Source organism: Schistocerca gregaria, chromosome 3 (genome assembly GCF_023897955.1).
Source record: "Schistocerca gregaria isolate iqSchGreg1 chromosome 3, iqSchGreg1.2, whole genome shotgun sequence".
In the NCBI taxonomy this organism is placed as follows: domain Eukaryota; kingdom Metazoa; phylum Arthropoda; class Insecta; order Orthoptera; family Acrididae; genus Schistocerca; species Schistocerca gregaria.
In genome coordinates this window covers 690,991,834-691,015,904 of record NC_064922.1, presented here as the reverse complement: position 1 = coordinate 691,015,904, position 24,071 = coordinate 690,991,834, and the positions used below count along the sequence as shown (strand labels likewise).

General features: G+C 38.7%; 1 protein-coding gene across 14 annotated transcripts in view; it reads right to left on the bottom strand.

The window, feature by feature from the left end:
* The window catches only part of LOC126354429 (axotactin), a 547,963-nt gene that overhangs the window by 236,085 nt on the left and 287,807 nt on the right, over positions 1 to 24,071 (bottom strand). For all 14 annotated transcript variants that reach the window (XR_007565327.1, XR_007565328.1, XR_007565329.1 and 11 more), the window contains exons 16-18: positions 20,711 to 20,886; positions 852 to 1,086; positions 518 to 712 (exon numbers count right to left, since the gene is read on the bottom strand). Coding sequence is in view for 10 of the 14 variants with exons in the window: in XM_050004068.1 (XP_049860025.1) it covers positions 518 to 712; positions 852 to 1,086; positions 20,711 to 20,886 (606 nt within the window). In the remaining 4 variants the exon portion in view is untranslated. The remainder of the gene's footprint in view (positions 1 to 517; positions 713 to 851; positions 1,087 to 20,710; positions 20,887 to 24,071) is intronic.

Sequence of the window (24,071 nt, the reverse complement as noted above, 5' to 3'; positions counted from 1 at the left end):
CAACCACAACACTTGTGAACAGTTTATAAAGTCAGCCGTTTCATAAATGATTCCACTCTTGGCCTGAAAGCCAATTATCATACCTCTTTGTACATCAAATAAATTGCTCTGTCTCTGCATTATGTCAAAGACTGCACTGTTTTCTGTATCCTGCCAACAAGCTTTATATGTCCTCCACTGCTAGTGCCACCTTCCGTTTGTGACTGGTTATTGCTCATTGACATCAAACATAGTTGGTAGTCACATCAATGTGACTGGGCCAAGTATATCATATTATGACAGTCAGCTCACCACACAACACGACAAAAGGAAAATCACGACAAAAGGAAAATTATTGCCTAAGCCAACAAAAACACAAATTGACAATGGGTGCACCAAACAAAGCAAGCAATAGGTTTTTTTTTATATAAATTATGTACATCAATATAGGAAATAAAGTGGATTAAATGCTATTTAAAGGTAGCTTAAAACGAATCTTACAGTGTTGGTAAGCACTAAAAAAAATATTATGCCTTACTTGTTTCAACACATTCCAGAGGTCCAAGAGTTATGCGACCTTGTGAATCATGAACCAGCTCCTTTTGCTGTAGGAATATCATGTCAGTGATTCCTAATGTATTAGGTGATGTATAGAGACCCTCATCTGTATGCCATCGTGCTTCATTTGCATCACAGTTACAGGATTGTTTTGGATCAATGCAAGTTTTGTTCACTGCAAAATTTATGGTACATAAAGTCAGACAGACTGTGATCATTTTTCACAATAAAGTCATAATTAATATTTTTACAACTTCAAGTTACTACAAACATTTAAAATACAGTACTTTGAATTGTGATTTAATCATAGTTACCAGCACATGGGCACGTTCCTTTCTTGACATCACCAATGTAGTCAACAATTTGTTTGTTTGCTGATGACTGGAACCATGTAGCAGAATGTAGCTCCAATGGTGCCTTATAGCAATCATACTTTATATGCTGGCTACAGCGTAAGGAATGGGAGATCAGTTCTTGTAACATCTCAGGGCTAAATTCCCGGTACTGGATCTTCAATTTGAAATCTTTTTCTGCCAAACTACGCACATCCTAAAGAGGGTTAAAATCCATTCATCTGTACTTGTGCACATAATTTTTGCTTACAGAAAACACCAAAACAAAACCATACTGATAAATAATAACCATGAAAATAATGATAACAATAATAATATTAATAGTAGTAGACATAACATTAGCACTAACTTTGCATGCAGTAGGTACTGAAAGGATTAAAGTGATGGAGCCAAGAGAGGTCTCTCCAGCATAATAATCCAGTTGTAGCTTCATGATTGTGACATAGTGATCATCTCAGGAATTACTCATAACTTGCATCAGTGGTTTGCTGGGAGACATACTAACACAACTATCCCAGGCCCTGGACCCATACACTCTAGTTTCTTTCAGCCATCACATTCTGTGAGATAAGGAATATGGCGTGGGGGATAAACAGAGGTTATCAAATTTCTATGCCAACACGGAAAAAAAGAAATAAAAAATAAAACCTCCAGAGGAAACACATTTCGGAGATAAAAGTGATATTGGCTCAGAAAACTGTCCATTAGGATTAAAAGGAATGTATTTTGTTGACCACCTTACAAGTAAAAAAACTATTATACATTCAGCACTCAAATTTAAGCCTTCCTCTGAAAAATGACCTCACCACTTAGTCCTACATTTGACAGTAGAATATTTGCTTTATACAACACCCTTGCTCAGATTAATAATGACAGTAGGAAAGTTACATGGTGTTGAAGACTTATGGAAACCCTTTGAGGAGACTACCAGCAGGAGAACTCTTTGGTGACTTCTTGTTTTACTTTTATGTGAAGTTTGGAAAATACATGGATACAGATTTCAGATCAAAGAATTCACAGTGGTTTGTAAGGTGCCCTTCATTTTATGTATCCTCCAGTGTGCTTGATTTGTATGTCTTCTCTGTGCTTTCTCCACATTAGAAATCACATATTAGATTTTCACTACTGCTCTCAGATCCTGATGGAAGTCTTTGAATAGACTACTGAGAGCAGTAGGTGAAAATCTAATTATGTGATTTCTAATGTGGAGATAGGCACAGAAAAGACATACAAATCAAGCACACTGGAGGATACATAAAGTGAAAGACACCTTACAAGCCACTGTAAATTCTTTGATCTGAATTCCATATCCATGTATTTTCCAAACTTCACATAAAAATAAAACAGGAAGTCACCAAATTTTCCACTACAGGAATTTCAGAGTGACCTATACTGGAAAACAATTATTTCAATACGCACCACTGCTTAACAATAACTGAAGTGCAATTTCTGCCTAACAAACTCAGACTTAAAGCCAACAGATGTTCAGCAGCAGCTGTCTTGAAGAGAACATTACTGTGTTCTTATAAAACATATGAGAGCAAGAACCTAAAGACTGTGTAGGCCCAGACAGCACACTTGTAGTATTACGCCTGAAATCAAAACAGACTGTGGGGGAATTCAAACATGCGATTGTGAAACACAAGTTATGATCAGATATAGAGGATTGAATAAAGTGGAATGCGTAGAAAGGCCACATTGAATGACTGAAAAGTGAGAGATGTTCCTAAGCATGCAGAAGATGTTTTGACGATCAAATAAACTGTGATACACCTAAAGAAAGACTGTCCTTTAAAAAGCCTTGCCAGGCATACATTTAGAACGCTGACAGCATAGGAAACAACAGAAATCATTTAATTCTTAAAAATAATAATGATGTAACTGGAGTGTGTACAAGATGGATCTGGAATCTGAAGACAGTATTAAGATTCACTGCTTTGCAAGTGTAATCTCACCTTTGTAATGTTTAATATCTACACCCCCTTGAGATCAACATTAATACATCAGGGTCACAGAATCAATATTTAATGCTCAGTCTTCACTGGTTGATTACCACTCGTAACTGGGATTAATGAAGAAACAAAATATGCACACAATAAATAGACAAAATGGTGTCAATGGCAGTCTTTTAGGTATCAAAGGAGAAAAAAAAAAGTTACATAGGAAACCTATAGCACCACAGCAGGAAAGCACAGTCAGACTTGAAATATGATCTATCAGATACTTTCCTTCAGGTACATTGAGAAAATCACACTGAGATCATGAAACAATTTTTGAAAGTTATCAATCTGAAAAAAAGTTATCCAAATTAACACAGGCGCATTATAACAAGACTACAGTCTCACAGAAGATGTTATAGAGGAAATGGTCATCAGAGTAGCTAATGCAGATATAGAAAGGTTGAAATGAATTTCGGTAAATTAAAAGCAAAGTCATCAACACTAAGAGTGCAAGAGGAATTCCACTATTATGTGCAAAGGAGAAAGCACACAGGTGGAAAGAGTACATAGAAGAATCATGATGATGTGACAGAAAAAGAAATGGGAACTGACATGGAACACACAAAGGATCTAGTATTAGAACCAGATTTTAACCAAGTTTTGGAAGACTTGCCATCAAATAAGATAGAAGTTACGGACAGCTTTCCTCTATTACTTCTACAATTGTTTGAAGAAGTGGCAACCAAATGCTATTCAAGCTGATGTGTAGAATCTATAAGTCTGGAGATATACCATCAGACCTTCAGAAAAATATCAGCCACACAGTCCTAAAGATATTAACAGCAGAAAAGTGTGAGAACTATCACACTATCAACCTATAATACAATGAGAAGGAAAGTTGCCACTCGCCATATAGCAGAGATGCTGAGTCACAGAAAGGCACAACAAAGAGACTATCACAATTATAGCTTTGAGCCATTAAGGCCTTTTTCAACAACAGACACACATACGCATGCACCTACACATACACACACTCATGCAAACACAACTCACACACACAACTGTAGTCTCAGGCAACTGAAACCAAGCTGCCTGTGATTTCCGTTGCCTGAGACCACAGCCCGTCTGATTGAGGTAGGATACAATAGTAACAGTAGATATGCTAATGAAAAATCCTGGTGGAATGTAAATAATTTAAGGAGTAAAGGTAAAAACTCACCAAATAGCATGGGTAGTGAGTCATCACATGACACATGAATAAGCAGAAAATGTTGCTAGCTTTCAGAATAGACATTTCTCAGAGTTATAGAGCACACATCCTTTTCTCCTGTAACCCTCCCTGCCTCAGCTTCAATTAGCCCCCTCCCCCACAACCACTTCCATCCCTGGACCAGAACCCAGAATCCTAACTTTACTCTTGCATTCCCACTCTCTTCACCACTGTCTCTCCTTTAATGGATACTCCTGGATGGAAAAATACGTAAAGTAAGAATAGGGCCACTACTCAGCCACAGTAGAAAGATGTATGGCACACAGAATCATGTAGCAGAAAACAGAACTCACATTAGCTTTTCAGCACTTTCTCTTTCTCTAGTAAAATGACACATGTTCACACACACAACAATACAGACACCCAAACACATACTCCCCCAGTCATGAAGAGCCTGATTATTGATTATCAGTCACTGAGGTAAGTTACCTGGGTACATAGTGGTGACGGAGGGGGGGGGGGGGGGGGGGAGTCAAGCACAGAATAATAGGGTGAAGAGGGGGTAGGGAAGCAGGGAATAGTGGGCAGTGCAAGACAGATCCATTGGCGGATTAAATGACGGCACAACAATATAAAAGAAGTTCACAGGGTAGAATGTATAAGTGATAGGGAGAGGGAGAAGGGAAGAAGGGAGGGGAGGAAAGGAAAAGAAGGTGGAGATGAAAAGGGAGAAAGGGAAAGGGATGGAAAGGGGGTTGAGGGAGAGGGGGAGAGAGGGAGAGAGGGATGGAATTGGAGAGAGTGGGGAGAGAGGACAGGTTAGCAGAGGTTTAGGACAGAGGGTTGTGAAAACGCAGGATGTGCTGGAGACAGAATTCCTAAATTCCCAACTGCTTAGTTATAAGACACTTGTGCTGGAAAAGAGCACGCAAATAGTCCATGTACTGAAACAGTTGTTGAAGTCATTTGTATTGTGGTGTGAAGTATGTTCTGCAGCTGGGTACTCAATCTGTCTCATTCATAAACATATCTCTTGTGCCATGTCCTCCTTTGATACCAGTAAATTTGTTAAACAGCCAAGGACCAGCACTCTTCTGAAGACCATGTACCACCGTGGCCTTGAAAAGTTCAACCACATCCTTCACCAGGACTTCGATTGTGTGTCATTATTCTCTGAGATGAGCGACATTCTACTCAAAACCCTATTCACATCACCCAACACAGTGTTTCACCATCCACCATATCTACAGAATATCCTTGTCCTTATCTATTCCAATCCTGCTCCCAAACCAGGACCCCATGAATCATTGCCTTATGGTTCTCCCACGTGCAAGACCTGGCCCATACACCTGCCCACTACCTCCTACAGTGGACCAATCACAGACATTTCCTACCAAAACAATTAAAAGCCATATTAGCAACCTGCAATAACTGTACAGCATTCTATCTGAGCATGACAAGTGATAAACCGTCTTCTTGCATGAATGGCCAATCAGACTGTGGCAAACCTCAAGTTCCACCATCCAATAACCAAACATGCTGCACACCACAACACTAATGACTTTAACAGCTGCTTCACTACATAGGCCATTTGGATACTCCCTTCCACCACAAGTTTCTCTGAACTACACAGGTGGGAATTGGCTCTCTCCAGTTTATCTTGCACTCTTGTACTCCTCCTGGCCTAATCCTCTACTAATCTGTTTTCCACTGCCTCAACTTATCTTCCCCTTCTCTCTTTTGTTCACACCACTCCCTCCCCACCTAGATCTTGTCCTGCCTTACCCCCCTGCCCCCCCCCCCCTCTCCCATGCAAGCATTCTCTCTCTCTCAACCCACTCCCCTTTCCACCACTCTCCTTTCCTTCTTTCTTTCTTTCTTCATTCCGTGCTCCCTCTTCATCTCCACTTTCCTCTCATTTCCTCCTCTCCCTTCCCAGCCCCCTCTCTCTGTCTCTAATATGCTCTATCTCTGAGCTCTTTTCATCTTGCACAGCCACCATGTCATTTGCGAAAGATGTGGTACACATTATCCTGTTGCCCAATCCTTGCTTTGTGCATTCTTCCATACTCCCTTCCTAGCTCCATCTGCCTAGACTACTGTCCTCAATAATCAATAATCAGTCTGAGTGTGACTGCAGGAATGTGCATGTGTGTGCCTGTGTGATTGTGTATGTGTATGTATGTACATTCCTAGAGAAAGAGCAAAAATTCGAAAGGTAGTGTGAATACCGTTTTCTGTTGCATGTTTCTGTGCTGTGAATTGGCAGACTACACTTGCAGTAAGCAAATTTCATTGTGCTAGAAACTGAATATTTGAAAAAGATTTTCAAATATGATCTACAGAAATACCAATACTCAGAATAGCAGTATCATGCCTTTACAGGTTTACTGATGGAGAACTAAGAAATTTTCTATAACTCACAGAAGATACATTAATGCAATATGTAAAAAATAAGCAAACTATACACATTTGTGATAACTTCAGTGTAGAGTTAAGCACATGACACAATGGAAGCACTTAGATGATGAATATGTAGTGTCTTGCAACATAACAATCAGAATACATTCCCCTAAATGAGAAAATACTGGTGTTAACTCAATTATGGATAAAATAATGATTAGTGCTAATCAACATCAATACAATTCAGAAATACTTAAGACAGGAGTGGGGGACCATTATGACTAAAGTATAAGTTTCCAATAGGAAAGTAATAACACCCAATATAGGAAACTAACAATGTGCAAAAGTAAATTTTACAGTGGTCAGGAATTTAAAAGATTTAGGCACTATTTAAATGAAGAGTCAAGAGAGCAAATTAATAGTCCATGTCTGCTAAATTTGATGTATTCATACACAAACAATATTTTGTACATACTTTTCACTTAAAACTAGAAACCTACAGAAAGAGCTGTATCCTTTCAGGTATAAGAAAATCAGATGCTTAGAAACAGTTCCTCTACAGTATTTCTGAAATAAACAGTACAACATTTCAATTTGACAAAAAAAATTTAAGTGTAAGGCAATACTCAGAAGAGTAATAAAAAACTGGCACTCTGTTGGAAAATGACATATTCATACAAATTTGTTGAAAGGTAGCTGAATGAAAAATTGCAAACTACCAGCAACCCAACAGATGTAGCTGATTAAACTGATTAATTTTTTAATTTTTAGTTTTTGTTTATTTAATTATAATGGCGAAAAGCTTGTTGAGTAAAATATCATTCATAAAAATTACACACATATGAGGTGGAAAATGAAGTAGCTACATAACAAGTACTTCTCATGCCAACTGGCATACAGAAAATACAGATAGAAATGAAGCTACTAAAAGCTGAACACACTGCAGGAATAGATGATATTTCAGATTTGTTTATAAGAAATATCATAACAATGGATTTGTTTTATAAATCTGACCTTATCTGTTGACCACTTCCTTGATTACTTAAAAATTGCAAAAGTGAAACTACTTCATAAAAAAGGCAACTGTGAAGTGGTGACAAACAACTGATCATTTTCTTTACTGCCCCCCCCCCCCCCCCCCCCTTTTCCACGAAACATAACTGAAAAAGTTTTACAGCCTGCCTGTTTTCTGAATTAAATATAACACATTAACAAAACGCCAACATGGATTCTGTACAAAGCTTTACATGGAATAGATGAACATGTTTAAAGTGTGTTTCTAGACTTATCACAGGCATTTGATACAATCAGCCATGATAGGCTACCACAACAGATTGAGAATTTAGACACTAAGGGGCAGCATGTGACTAGATTTACTCCTGCCTCCCCCCCTAAAAACTCACAGGGATAACACACAAAGAAAATGACACAGTTAATACCTATCAGTTAGATCTATCAGCAATCAGACACAGTGAGCCACAAGGGCCCATTGGGACCAACGCTGTTTTTATTGTATGTAAATGATTGAAACACAAACAATAGTAACATTAAAATAAAAAAAATTGCTGGTGTGACTTTTATCTTGTTGTGATCGTTGTTGAGGTCCTCAGTCAAAAGACAGGCTTGATGCGAATCTCCACGTTACTCTGTCCTCTTCATCTCTGAGTAACTACTGCAAGCTACATCCTTCTGAATCTGCTTACTGTATTCATCTCTTGGCCTCCCTCTATGGGTTTTACGTCCAGTGCTTCCCTCCACTATTAAATTTGTGATCCCTTGATGCCTCAGAATGAGTCCTACCAACTGATCCCTTTTTCTAGTTAGGTTGTGCCACAAATCTCTCTTCTCCCCGATTCTATTCTTCCTCATTAGTTATGTGATCTACCCATCTAATCTTGAATATTTTTCTGTAACACCACATTTCAAAAGGTTCTATTCTCCTCTTGTCTAAACTGTTCATCATCCTTGTTTCACTTACATACATGGTTACATTCATCAAATACTTTCAGAAAAAGCTTCCTGACACTTAAATCTATGCTCGATGTTAACAAATTTCTCTTCTTCAGAAACCATTTTCTTGCCATTGCCAGTCCATGTTTTATAGCCTCCCTACTTTGACCACCATCAGTTATTTTGCTTCCCAAATAGCAAAACCTTTCACTACTTTAAGTGTCTCGTTTCCCAAACTAATTCGCTTAGCTTCACCTAATTTAATTTGACTACATTCCATTAGCCTTGTTTTGCTTTTGTTTATGTTCATCTTATATCCTCTTTTGAAGACATTGTCCATTCCTTTCAACTGCTCTTCCAAGTCCTCTGCTGTCTCTGACAGAATTGTAATGTCATCAGCAAACCCACAAGTTTTTATTTGTTCTCCTTGGGCTTTAATTCCTACTCCAAATTTTTCTTTTGTTTTCTTTACTGTTTGGTCAATATACAGATTGAATAACAATGGGGATAGGCTACAACCCTGTCTCATTCCCTTCTCAACCACTGTTTCCCTTTTGTACCCCTTGTCTCTTATAACAATCATCTTAAGAACAGGAAATTCAGAAGAAATACCAGAAGAAAACATTAAAACTACAATTGAGAAGTATTAGATTTCTTTGAAGCAAACAATTTATTTATAAAATTGGAATAAACTATTGCTATGAATGCATTTACCACACAGAATAGGACACCAGCTAATCGCAATATTGTACTATTGGACAAAATGGACAAACCAATAAGAACAAATTTTCTTGGCATATGGATACAACAGAACAAGAAAGGGCTATACACGCAGATTATATGACAGAAAATTGAACAAGACATGTTTTATTATGAAACATAATACTCTTGGGATTATACATTTTGCATATGCTCACTCAGACTGAAATACAGATTAGTATTTTTATGAAACTGTGAAGCACATGAGAAATATTTCAGACTGTAGGATATGGTTAGAAGTAAACCAAAGAATGTCATGCAGACAATTATTTAGAGAAAATATAGTTCTACAACTTTCTTGAATGCATGTATTAGGATATAATATTGGTGATGAAGAGTGGACTGAAACCCAGGAGATTTGTTCAGAGGAATCAATGTGGAAAGAAGTGGGATACTAAAGTACAAAGAAGTGATATACTGAAGTAAAGAGGAACAATAATTTGTGTTTGATGTTCTCTAAGGCTGTACATACTGTGACAATGAATACCACGTAAACAATTCAGTTGAAGAGGAATGGAAATCTCTAAAAGGGCCATGACAGAAGTTGTACAGATGAAGATAGGTACTTGAAAGGTAGCTGCAAAGAAATCTTTGGTAACAGAGGAAATACATCAACTGACAAACAATAGAAGGAAGTACAAAACTGGTTAAGGAAAGACAGGAATACAAAAATACAAGCCACTTAGGTATGAAATAAAGAGGAAATGTTGGGAAGCTATGATGAAATGGCTGCAGGAAAGATGTGAAGTCAAAAAAGAAATCATCATCAAAGGACTGACTCAGCATATAGAAAAGTCAGAACAATGTTTGGTGAAATTAAAAGCGAGGCCATCAACATAAAGAGTGCAATGCGAACCACATCATTATATGCACAGGAGAGAGTGGACAGATGGAAAAAGTACACTGAACACCTCTACAATGGGGACGAACTGTCTGATGTAATACAAGAAGAAATGGAAGTCACCAAGGAAGAGGCAGGGAATGCCACATCAGAATCAGTATGTAACAGAGATGTGGAAGACTTGTAATCAAATAAGGCATCAGGGATAAATAACATTCCACTAGAATTTCTAGAAACAAATGGAGGAAATGGCAATCAAACAACCATTCAAGTTGACGTGTAGAATCTATGATACTTGATACATAACATCAGACTTTCAGAGAGATATCTTAAACACAATCTAAATGATAGTAAAAGCAGGTAAGTAGGTGAACTATTGCATGATCAGCTTAATATCTCATATATCCAAGTTGCTGACATGAATAATGTATGGAATGGTAGGAAGGATGGAAGATTTGAGTTTGACGTCCCTTCGACAACAAATTCATTACAGCACAAGCTCAGAATGTTTCAAGGATGGGAGAGGAAATCAGCCATGCCCTTTCAAAGGAACAATTCCAGCATTTGTCTGAAGCAATTTAGGGAAATCAAGGACAACCTAAACCAGGATGATTGGATGCAGACTTCAACCTTATTTGTCCTGAATGTGTGTCCTGTGTGTTAACCACTGCACCACCTCACTCAGTTACTACACAGAAGAATGAAAAATAAAACTGAGGATCTGATAGATGATAACCATTTGGCTTATCAAAAGACTTTCATTGGATTTGTTGACCTAGAAAAAGTGTTCAATAATGTAAAGTGGTGCAAGATATTTGAAATTCTTAAGAAAATTATAAGTAAGCTACAGGGAAAGATGGGTAATATAGAACACATACAAAACTCAAGAGAGAAGAATAAAAATGGGAAACCAAGAACAAAGTGCTCAGATTAACAGGGTGTAAGATAGGGATGCAGCCTTTTACACCAAACAAGAAAGGTTCATAAGTGGGATTAAAACTTGGGTTGGAAGAATAACAATAGTAAGATTCATCAATGCCATTGTTATCCCCATTGAAAGTGCAGAAAAACTGGAGGAACTGTTGAAAAGAATGAACAGACCAATGATTATGAGTAAGGCAAGTAAAGATCAAAGTAATGAGATGTAGCAGAAAAGAAATTAGTGATGAATTTAATGGCAAAATTGGTGACAAATAGGTAGAAAAAGTGTAGGAATTCTGCTACCTTGGAAACAAAATAACACCTCACAGACAAAGCAAGAAGAACATAAAAAGCAAAATATCACAGGTGAAGAGGCAACTGCTGGCCAAAATAAGTCTACCAGTACCAAACATTGGGCTTAATTTGAGGAAGAAATTTCTGATAATATACATTCGGAGCATAGCACTGTGTGATAGTGAATTAAGGACTGTAGGAACACTTAAGAAGAGGTTCAAAGTGTTTGATATATGGTGCTATAGAAGGGAATTGAAAATTAGCTGGAATGACTTGTTAAGGAATGAGAAAGGAATATATGGAAAACACTAACAAAAAGATGTGACAGGATGATAGGACATGTGTTCAGACCAGGGAATAAGATCTATGGTACTAGAGGAAGCTGCAGAGTGTAAAAACTGTAGGAGAAGCCCTGACTTTGTGAATGGGAATGATTTGTATGATTTTTGATGTTTTTAGTACTTGCAGGAAAGTTGTGACTGGAGATATATAAGGGTTAAATTAACTTCCGTAACCATCTCTTTTGGACCAGGCTGCATATACCATCAATGCTAGGTGAGTATTTTATTTGGGTCCTTGATAGTTTTTAATACATTTTCTTTGGTTATTTTAGTAATAAACATTGACTTTGTCTCACATCTTTGTTTCTGTCTGGTTGTATCTTTTCAGTGGAATGTTTTTGTGCCGAATCTCTGCTGTGCCAGTATAACAATTTTTGAAGATGTTTGCTATTTCTGTGGGACAAAAAATTTTCTTATTGTTTTGACCCAAAACAATATTTTCCCTTATCTGTAATATTTTTGTTTCCATTCTGATCAAGTGGCACATAGCTTTTGGTTTAAAGGGGACCACTGACTGAAAAGCAGAAGTGTTGAATTGTCTATAGCCACACACAAAACGAAAGAGAACTTGCTAGCTTTTGTGTAGTAATCCTTTTTAGAGCTAGAGTAAAATACACACACACACACACACACACATGTGTGCGTGCACATAAGTGTGCCCCCCACTCCCCCACCCCCCACCTCACACACACACACGGGCGCGCATACACACACACACACACACACACACACACACACACACACACACACACACATATATATATATACGTGCATACACATGCTTATCACCCTACATGGTGCCCTGTGGATTAACAGTGCCAGTGCTACTTTTCAGAAGGGACTGTGATGGATGTAGTGGGTAGAGGGACAGAGAACTGAGAGTCAGGGAGAGGGATTGTGGGTGGATGTCTAGTGGCTGGTTCATCAGCTAGTAAGGCTGGGTGGCAGGTATATAGGCTGGATATGTGGTACATAGTTGTCAGAGAAGTTGGGGATCAGTGCATGATGAAGGTTATTTGAGGAAGTAAATCTGAATTGGACGACTGGGCAGAGGAATGAGAAATTGTTGGGTGGATGGTGCAGTGACAGTAGGTTACTGGAGATTGAGGCCCGGATGATTACAGGAGCAGAGGAAGTGTTGCAAGGATAATCCTCATCTGCATAGTTCAGAGAAGCTGGTGATGGAATTAAGGATCCAGATGGCCTGGGTTGTGGAGCAGCCATTGAAATTGACCATACCGTGCTCAGCCACAACTTGTGCAACTTAGTCATCACGTTTGTTCTCGTCAGCAGTTTAGCAGTGGCCCTTAATCCTTGTGGACAGCTGGTTTGTGCAGTGTTTGGAGCAGAGTTGGTATATGACATGGTTGCTTTCACAAGTGACCCAGCCTCTGATGGATGAGGATAAGTCTATGACAGGACTGGAATGGTAGGAGCTGGGTGGATGGATTGGGCAAGTCTTGCACCTCGTTCTACCACAGAAATATGTTCCCTATGGCAAGTGGTTGGCAGGGGGAGTGGCATAGGGATGGACTACGATATTGTGTAGGTTGGTTGGGTGACAGGAAACTGCTTTAAGAAGGATGAGAACTATCTTGGTTAGCATGTCCCTCATTTCAGGCGAGCTGAGAGATACTCACAGCCGTGACAAAGTGTAAGGTTCAGTTATTTCAGTACAAGGCAATATTGGGTGAAGAGTGGGGAGCTCCTTCAGTTGATTCTTGGGGATGGTGGTAGGTCTGGCATGTGTGCATATGACATGAGAAATGGACTAGTTGTGAGGGTAGTGCCTGTCTGTGAAGGCCTTGATGAGACCTTCAGAAAACTGGGCATGGGAGCTATTGTCACTAAGATAGTATACCCATGGTTGGCTAGCCTGTATGGCACAGATTTTTTGATGTTGAAGGGCTGGCAGCAGTCAAACTGCAGGTAAAGTGGGTGGTTAGTGGGTTTAATGTGGACAGAGGTGTGGATTGTGCAATCAGAGGGACAGAGGCCAGTATCCAGAAAGGTTAGCTAGGGCAGGATCAGGTGAAGTGGATGGGAGAGAAGATTTTGAGGTTGTGAAGGAACGTGGATAGGGTGTCTTGGCCTGAGTTCAGATCATGAAGATATTATCAATGAACCTGAACGAGACTAGGTGTTGGGAGTTTTCAGAGGCCTAGAAGGTTTCCTCCAGAAGACCAATAGTGTGGCACAGTGGCATAAGAGGGTGAAATGTGGGCACCCATGGCAGTGCCTCAAATTTGTTTGTATCTGTAAGTCAGGATATAGTTGGTAAGGTGTATAAGCAAAAAGGTGGTGGGTCTGAACTCTGAAGAACATTGGGAGGCACAGTGTTTGATAGTAACAAGGCTATGGGAATGAGGAATGTTGGTGTATAGCGATGTGGCCTCAACAGTGATGAGCAAGAATCCAGGATGTAAGAGGATGGGAATAGTGGAAAGCTAATGAAGTAAATGATTAATAGGCAGCTCCAATGGGACTTCCAGGACTGTTGGGTTAGTGGATTTTTGGGAGCATGTAGAAGGTGGGTATGTGGGTTATTTTTGGGGTGAGAATGGACGTGTGCTCAGGGGAGAGGTTCACAGAACAGGCTATGGATTTCAGTAGGTTGGGTTGGACTTCTGGGTTGGGATCACTATGGCAGAGTTTGTAGGTAGAGGAGTCAGACAGTTGGTGAAAGCATTATGTCAGGCAGGCACTATGACTCATTACCAGGATCTGTTTTCAGTTTGTGTATGGCAGTCCTTTTTCTACTGAAGGGTTAGTGTTCTAAGGAAAGAACTTGAGGAAGCGCAGTGTGGCCAAATCAGAAGTAAGAAATTGTTGGAAGCTGATCTGGGTGTGTTAGGTGGGAGAGACATAGAATCACATTGGATTGTGGTCTCAACTGGAAGAGCTAAGGTTCAATGTTGGCATTAGGTTAGCTTTGGGTACAGGAGATAGTGGCAAAGAAGTATTTCCACTGTAGGGGTCAGGAGAAAGAGAGTAGGTCTTTGACAGTTTCAGCTTGGTTAAGCTTGAGCTTGAGGCTTAAGATGAGACCTTTGGATAGGACTGAAACTTCTGTGTTCCTGAAGGTTTTGTTAGTAATGTAAACAACTGTATTTTCGGTTTGCTTCAGTTCTGGGTTTTATGATGTATTGGGAGGACTTCTGGACGATGTGGTAAATTGAAGAGATCAGCTAGGCAGAGTCTGGGTGATTAGAGGTGTTGACGAGGGGAACTGTTGGATAGTGATGCCACAAGATAGTAGTAGGACATCAGCAGGTTGGACAATTTATGGAGATGGTGTCTGGAATGATCCTCCACAAGCTGTAGCACAAGGGTTTCAATTTCAGGAATGCTTGTGTAGTAAGGACTGCGCAGTACAAGTATCCTGAGGTGGCAGTAGAGGTGGTTCTGGGATGTCTCAGACGTGGAGAGACGTTTCTGCAGTATCAGGTTTGTGAGGTATAGGTACTAGTGGAATCTGGAAAGGTGAAGGTCATTACGAGAGGAAGATGGGATCCAGAGAAGGGGATTTTTATGGGTGTTCTATAGTGGGGGGATTTACACGCATTAAACTGCATTTGATTGAGCAAATGTCCTTTGGGGTAGAAACAGCATTAAGAAATGGGAAACGGTGCAGGAAATAGATGATTGAAGGTGTTAGGTTGTTATCAGGAGAACTGCACAATAGAGCATGGATCCTGACTCGTCACTGTTCAACAGTTGAACAGAACATCTCCCAGTGTCCTTCAGACTCCAAACCAACCACCTTATTCCTTATACAACTTACCAGCTATATTCTGACTCACAGCTACTTTTCCTTTGAAGGGAAGGTATGCAAACAAATCTGCAGCCATGACTAGCTGCGTGGCACCCTCCTATGCCATCCTGTTTATGGGCTATCTAAAGGAAACCTACCTAGCCTCCCAAAACACCCTAGCCTTAGTCTAGTTTGGAGTCATGGATGATATCTTCATTATCTGGACTCAGGGCCAAGACACCCTATCCACATTCCTTCATAAACTTAACACCTTTGTTCCCATTCACTTCAACTGATCCTCAACCCCAAGCATTACCTTTCTGGATTTTGACCTGCACCAGTCAGTGTGTGTGTGTGTGTGTGTGTGTGTGTGTGTGTGTGTGTGTGTGTGTGTGTACTGTACTCTAGTTTAAAAACGGTCTTTCTTATTGTGTGTGATTATTGACGAACAAACACATAACACTTTTGCTTTTCAGTAAATGGTCTTTCTTAATGCAAAGTGTTTTTTTCGTTTGTCTAACAACTTTATCTCAATACTTTTTAGTAGTATGTGTATTGTAAGACTTAACTGTTCCATACTGTAATATTTTTTTCTGGCATTCCATTAGTGATCCAGTTATTTGCATTTCTCTCACTAACATTTCGATGCATAAAGAGAAGGTTGATCCAAAATGCAAGCCTAGAGTGTTCATCTACATTCACATATGATAGATATGTGACCAATGTCCATTTCTTAATACTTCATTTAAGTGATTTATGCTGTCCTAAGTAAGAATATTTGTTCCATTTTAGCCTATCTTGTGTTCACTGAATTCTGGATTACATAGTTTTACTGATGCAGCATACCTATCCTCTTTAATCATTACTTGGTGTAAGGCTACACATCTACTCAAGATGTCTTCTGTTATTTTGAGATTACATGCTTTCATTCAGTCTAAGAATAAAAATTTGTTTCTATTTTCAGTGAGGAATCGCATCACCACAAATTATTAACTCACAGGGTCTATTTGGACCCTTTCACCCTGTACTAGTTTCCCTGAACTTTGGATGTGGGAATCTGCTCTTAAGTATATTCTCTCACTCAGCCACCTCCATTGACTTAACTGCCATTAGCAACCTTCCCTTTTCCTGATATGTCAGAACTGCATTATTTACTAAAACATTTGTTTATTTTCTTTTTCATTGTTCATTCCTCCCCCTCTCTAATGCTTTAAAATTTTTCCCTATCTTTTCCTCTTTATGCACTGCATTATTCTTTCTACTTTTGTTTTTCTGATTTGTTACAAAGGTGGGTTTCTCTAAACCTAAGGTCTTAGTGACACCCTTGTCTCATCACCAGACATTTTATGACCTCCCAAACCAATCCCTACTCCCTCTCTGAAGAAAGTTAGGACTAATATTTTCTGCCTTAAATGTTTCTGTTGGCAGTACTAAGGATTGTGCCTTCTGTAGGTAAGAACAGGCCAGCCATTCTATTTCAATGTAAGCTTCTCTACATATAAAAGGCAATGTCCCGATTGGCTCACTCACTAACTGACTCACTATTGCGCAGCCCAAACCTCTAAGGATAGACTCTTGAAATTTTTCAGTGGTACTGGTCTTATACTGATGACATTCATTACCCCATATGGGGTTGAAATAGAAGATGGGAAGCTTTTTTGAAAATATGTCGCTATTAAGACAATTTTGAAGGTAGACCTATGAAAATTGGTATGTGGTTTCTTGGTCAGAAATAAAGAAATACGTGTTTAAGAATTTTTGGAAATTTATCCATTATGAGGATGAAATGGTGGGCGACTTTTTTTTTTTAAGTAATTATTAAAAAACTACTAAAGCATTTTGAAAGCTACATCATGAAAATTGGTATTTCACTTCTTGGTTCCAAATTAAAATACGTGTTTCAGTGTTTTCGGAAATTCATCCCCTATGTAGGTTAAATAAAGGATTAAATATTTTGTGAAATATTTCATAACAAAATTTTGTTTCTCAATGTAACTAAAAAAAGTGTTTCACTGTTTATGGAAGTTCAACCCCTAAGGGGGTGAAATGTTTTACTAAATATTTCATCATGAAAGCATTTCTAAAGCTAAATCTATGAAAACTGGTATCTGGCTTCTCATTTAGAAATGAAAAAATATGTTTACCACTGTTTTTTGTAAATTCAAACACTAAGGGGGGAAGGGGGAGTGGGATGGGGGGGGGGGGGGGGGTGAAATAGGGCCAGACCGATTCTATGATTCATCATCACCTAGCCCAAACTGCTAGGGACAGAAAATGAAATTTAGAGAGGGTGTGGCTCTTCTGCTGAAGGCATCATTTAAGAAGGGACTGTTCAAAATTCCACTCCTTAGGGGGAAAAATAGGGGATGAAAGGCCTTTTAAAAACATGTCACTATTAAGGCAATTTTGAACGTAGAACTATGAAAATTGGTATTCAGCTTCTCAGTCAGAAATAAAATATGTGTCTCAGTATTTTTGAAAATCCAACCATTAAGGAGGTAAAATAGAGAGTGAAAGTTTTTTGATAATAAGTCATTGTTAAAGAACGATTAAAGTATTGTAATGATATGTCTATGAAAATTGATATTTGACTTCTCAGGTGGAAATAAAATAAATAAATAAAAATAAAAAATAAAAAATATTTCAGTGATTTTGGTATTTTAACCCCTTAAGGAACTAAAATAGGAGATAAAACTTTTATGAAATTATTTCATTATGAAAGCATTTTTAAAGCTAAATCTATTAGTATTCAGTTTCTTTGTTATAAACAAAAAGTTTGTGTTTCACCATTTTTCGAATCTCCATCCCTAAGGGGGTAAACACTGGACAAAAATTTTTAATAAAATATTTCATGATATTAAAAAAGATTAAAACCAACTCTATGAAAGCTAATATTTCACTTCTCAGTTAGATATAAAGAAATGTGTTAGGGGTCGAAAATTTCTATGGAAATATCATCATAAGAATGGAAAAAGTGTAATTAACAAAACTCTTGGACACCAACTACCAGAATCACTGTTTGGTCAAAAGTACAGGGTGATTGTAATTAAAGCTAAGCTTTTAAACTGCTGTATAAATAACGCCACTGGTCAGAATTACGTCAAATTGCAACGGAATGCCGGCCAGAGTGGCCGAACGATTCGAGGCACTTCAGTTTGGAACCGTGCGACCGCTACGGTCACAGGTTTGGATCCTGCCTCGGGCATGGATGTGTGTATTGTCCTTAGGTTAGTTAGGTTTAAGTAGTTCTAAGTTCTAGGGGACTGATGACCTCAGATGTTAAGTCCCATAGTGCTCAGAGCCACTTGAACCATTTTTTGCAATGGAATATTATCAGACGGGAGAAAATGTATGACAGAAGAAAACCAAATAGTTACAAAATGTAGCAATAGATGGCGCTGTAAGCATCACAATTTAATAGTGGTCAATTACAAATGACAACTGAATCATACAACAATGCCTACGGGGTATGTCTGTCATTAAACAAACTGTACTACTCAGTGTGCATGAGTGTACAGGTTTAATATTGTTGGTTCCATAATCCCATCCACCACAGCAAGTTCATATCACATCGGATGGGAAAAATCAGTTTTTAATTGCCCTGAGGCCAAAAACTGCATATAAAGCATCATCCACATCGGTTTTTAATTGTCCTGAGCCCAAAAACTGCATAAAAAGCATCAATCATATCGATTTTTAATTGTCCTGAGGCCAAAAATTTAATAAAAAGCATCAATCAAAATCAAATTGGATTATTAATTTCCATGTGACAGGAACAAAACATTCAATATGCTGCCCACTGTTTTCTGCAACAAGTTGAAATCGAGAAACAGCATCTTCCACAACTGATTGAAGTGTTTCCAGGGTCACGTTCGGAATGTGTTGTGCAATGCATGCCTTCAATGCAGCTAAGTTTGCAATCAGAACACTGAACACAACATCTTTCAGATAGCCCCACAGTGGATCAAGATCAGGTGATCAGGACAGCAAGGCTGTAGGGAAATGGTAGCTGATAATTCTAGCATTTCTGAAGTGGCACTTCAGCAGCTGCTTAGTTGGATTTGCAATATGCGGAGGTGTGCCATCTTGCATAAAAATGATTCCATCCACACATCCACACTGTTGGAGAGCTGGAATGACCTGGTCGCACTTACCAGTGATGGTACAGGTAACAGGTCTGGAAACACCTGTCTCTTCAAAAAAAATTGGACCTATGATAAATGATACCATAAACCTGTACCACGCAGTGACCTTTCCAGAATGAAGTGATACTGGTTGATTTGCATGTGGATTTTCCATTGCCCATATTCAACAACTCTGTATATTGATGTATATGTCAGATGGAAGTGGGCTTTGTCTGTCCACAAAATTTTCCATGGCCAGAGATTTTCCACTTCCATTGGAGCAAGAAATGCTAAAGCAAAGGTCTCTGTTGCTGGCAGGTCAACAGGAAGCAACTCATGCATGTGGGTAATTTTGAATGGATTGCAAAGAAGGATGTTTCATAAGATTTTACACACCATGCTCAAGGGTACGTCCAATGTTCGGGCAATTCTCCGTGCACTATACATTTGCACACCACCACTTGTCTCCTCCTGCATAGCTGTGGTCACTGCTTCCACTGATGTCAAATCTATTCATTTCCTCTCTCTACCAGGTTGCGCACCAAAAGAAGCCATCTTTTCGAATTTCCGAATCATTTTCTTCAGACCCATGGCAGTCATAGGAACAATGTCTTTTTTTGAACCCTTCAGTGTCCGGAACTTCTGCAGAGTGACGTGTGCATAGTCATCATTTTTGTAATACAGCTTTACAAGCAGAGCACGATCCTGGATTGAGACAGTCACGGCGAACATTGCAGGTGCGAAAGGAGGAAATGCCATGTACCTGGCATGTTTATACCAACTTCAATGGGTTATTCACATGACAGGTGTTTTCATTTACGTATTCTGGTGCATACAGCACCATCTATTGATCAATTTTCACACTATTCTTCATCTTCTCCCATATACTTTCCCCCTATTCCAATAATATTCCGTTGCAATTTGACGTCATTCTGACCAGTGGTGCTATTTTAACAGTGTTTTGAAAGCTTAACTTTAATTATAATCATCCTGTACATTTGGGAAACACCATGCTTCTATGGCCTTAATTAGTGTGAAAAGCTTATAAGGTTTTGCATCTTATGAACAATGTAAAAATTCGATTTCAGAAAAAAAAAATCTTTCAGGTAGCAAAAAATTTTGGTAAACAATGATTAAGAAAATTTCTTAAGCTTGAATATTTTACAATGAAAATAAACTTGTGTAAATCCACATTTTAGTGTTTTGCAGATAACATATTCAAATACAACTTAATGTCTCTCTCTTTCTAGCAAAGTAGCTACTAATCAGACACTGGTACTTACTGTCTGGCTGGGTAAGTTATGCTCTACAATAGTTTTTGTTGCATCTTCTGTTGCTTGAAATTCACATTTAACATGAGCAGGAGGAAACCTTCCATTTCCATCTATGTCAATCCAGTAAACACTTGGTTTTGTATATCCAAGAAGAGCCAGTTCTTCACATGTTTTCCTGTGAAGTGCTGAAGATATATACACAAAATTACTATATAAAGACAAAGGATTAGCCACATTTAAGTTATTAATACACAGAAATAAGCAATGTTATGTTTGGAACAAAAGTAATAACAACTAATTTTGCCATAAAAAATAATACTGTTGAGCAAAACAATTTGGAAAATAAAGAAAAATTAGTCATTTGAAAGGAATAAAAGAAATGTCAGACATTTCACCCTCTTCATGCTTAGTATTAATTACATTCTGACAAATAATGAAATGTATTAAGTAATAGTAGGTACTTCATGTAAGCAGATCTGATGTTCTGTTTATCTTTATCATGGAGTGTTTAAGAGAATTAAACATAGTCTGGGGAATCAATTTTTGAGGGTAGCTCAGGGAGTATGTAAGCTAAATCAACAAGAAGAAGCAATCTGGATTTAGTTTCCTATCAAGGTAGTCCATATTAAACATTCACTAATGTACATTGTGAATGCATGATTTTCTGTATTACACACAGATTTGCCTTTTTTACACATTGTTTTTGAAATTCCGGCACAAGTTTTAGTTTAGTGGGAACACTGCAGGGACAAGCAGTCCTTTGCTCAGTGTGCTTCCTCCAACCACCCCTGCAAACCATTTGCAAGGGAGCACTCCACTCACTACCCAATATTATCACAGCCTTTGCTAGAGCTTTACTTACCTGTAATCATGTCCAGAAATGAGGAATATCTTACAATCGTTCTCACCCGCCAAAAAGTGGTATTCTGCCACCCAACCAATCTAGCAAATATGATGGTCCAGTCTTATACCACCTATTTCCAGTCCCTTTCCTCATAACATACATCCAAGCGGAACAACCAGGTGCCCTGCACCCACTCACCACATCCTGTCCCAGTTGCCTCAAAGGTACATCTACTCTATTAGACACAGGGCTACTTGTGAAAGCAGTCACGTCTGGATCAGCTCTGTTATAACTTCTGTATAGTCTTTTATGTGGATACAACCATCAACCAGTTGTCTACCCAAATTAACGTGTCCCATCAAACTGTGGCCAAGAGTTGAGTTGGCCACCCATTGGCAAAATACACCACTGAGCATAAAATATTCAACTTCAGTGTGTGCTTCACAAGCTGTTCCACCATCTGTAACCTCCCCCCCCCCCCCTCCCAATCCCCCTCCAAACACACGCGCGCGCACACACACACACACACACACACACACACACACACACACACACACATATATATATATATATATATATATATATATATATATATATATATATATACTGAAAATCAGCTTCTCTGAGTTATGGAGCTGGGAACTGTCTTACAATACATCCTTTGATCCCATAGTTCTTCTGGCCACAATACCCACCAGTCAGACTCATCCCTTCTCCAATGCCACCCATTTCACTCACTGTACACCCACACTACATTGTCTACAGTGTCCCTCTTCCTCTGTATTATCTGCTCCTCCCATTTCACCCCTTCACTTCATTAAACACCAAACATGACATTGCTTGCCTGTGTCATGTCAACCTCAGTGGAGTCACTTCCCATTACATTCTATCGCTGCCTCTCTTTCTTGGTTACTAGCCACCCTTTCCTGCACCACTTCCAACCACATTTCTTCCTCGTGCGACTCCACTTGACACAACCCATCGCTCCACTGCCATGTTGACTCAATGTAGTCAGCTGCCACAATTCAGCTATTTGTGTCTGTTTTCTGTATTAGTTTTCTCCAATGAAGAGAATTGTCCGAAACTTAGGAAGATTAACAGCTTATTTATGTTCCTATCAACTCTCAACACCTTAGTGGTTTTGTGAATTTTACCTTTACTCCTTCCAATACTTATAAAAATTGTTGTTGTTGTTGTTGTTGTCTTCAGTCCTGAGACTGGTTTGATGCAGCTCTCCATGCTACTCTATCCTGTGCAAGCTGCTTCATCTCCCAGTACCTACTGCAACCTACATCCTTCTGAATCTGCTTAGTGTACTCATTTAATCATACAGTAAAGCTGCATGTTCTCGGGAAAAATTACGGCTGTAGTTTCCCCTAGCTTTCAGCCGTTCGCAGTACCAGCACAGCAAGGCCGTTTTGGTTAATGTTGCAAGGCTAGATCAGTCAATCATCCAGACTGTTGCCCCTGCAACTACTGAAAAGGCTGCTGCCCCTCTTCAGGAACCACACGTTTGTCTGGCCTCTCAACAGATACCCCTCCGTTGTGGTTGCACCTACGGTACGGCCATCTGTATCGCTGAGGCACGCAAGCCTCCCCACCAACGGCAAGGTCCATGGTTCATGGGGGTGTTTAAAAATTATGTGGTTTATAAGAGGACTTATCCAATACCTGTTTGACTTACATATAAATGAAAAAAGGAAAGCTGCAGAATAAATACAAAACAACATTTTAAAAATATGTTGGCCATGGAAAACACAATAAAAATTCAGAAGATAAGGTGTAACACAAAAATTTTAACAATCAAAAGCAGATAAATATTTTATGATGAAAGTACATTTAATCACCCTAAGTCTATAGTCGTGGGCAAACAGTAGCTGAATAATGTCACTGAAAAAGCAGAAGACTTTTTATAAGAGACTATATTTTGCGTGTGCGTAGACCAGTTCCAAAAAAATTTTAATAATCTGTGGAGACTAAAACGTTCAGCAGACAGAATAAAACTAATACCACTGATTAAAACACTTAAGTCGTTTGCCATTAATGGCACTTAATACACTCTTGACAGACCTCTCTTGCACTAGAATTTATAGAATCAGATGAGTGAAATGAAAGGAAAAGTAAATTAAAAAATTAATTGATTAAAAACAGCTGATATTCAACTTGAAGCCAAAGGAGGCTAAATAGGAAAAAACAGAAAAAACTTTACTTTGGTGTTTGGGATGGGGAAGTGGGTGAGTGGGGGGTGAAAGGTTAATTCTCTCAGAATATGGCGAGAAAGATCACTGTGATAGCAAACAAAATCCATGAAACACAACCATTGATAAATAAAAAATGAAAACAACATTTATGGTATAAGATGTGAGAATTTTGTTTTAGAAAACAAAATAACTAATTAAATATGTATAACACCCGATTTTAATCAAGTAAGTAATGAACTGAGTAAATAGATTTATTATAATGGAAGTGCATCATAACGGATCATTTGCAACTCAGTGAACAAAATTACAGAACAGAGCAATGAGT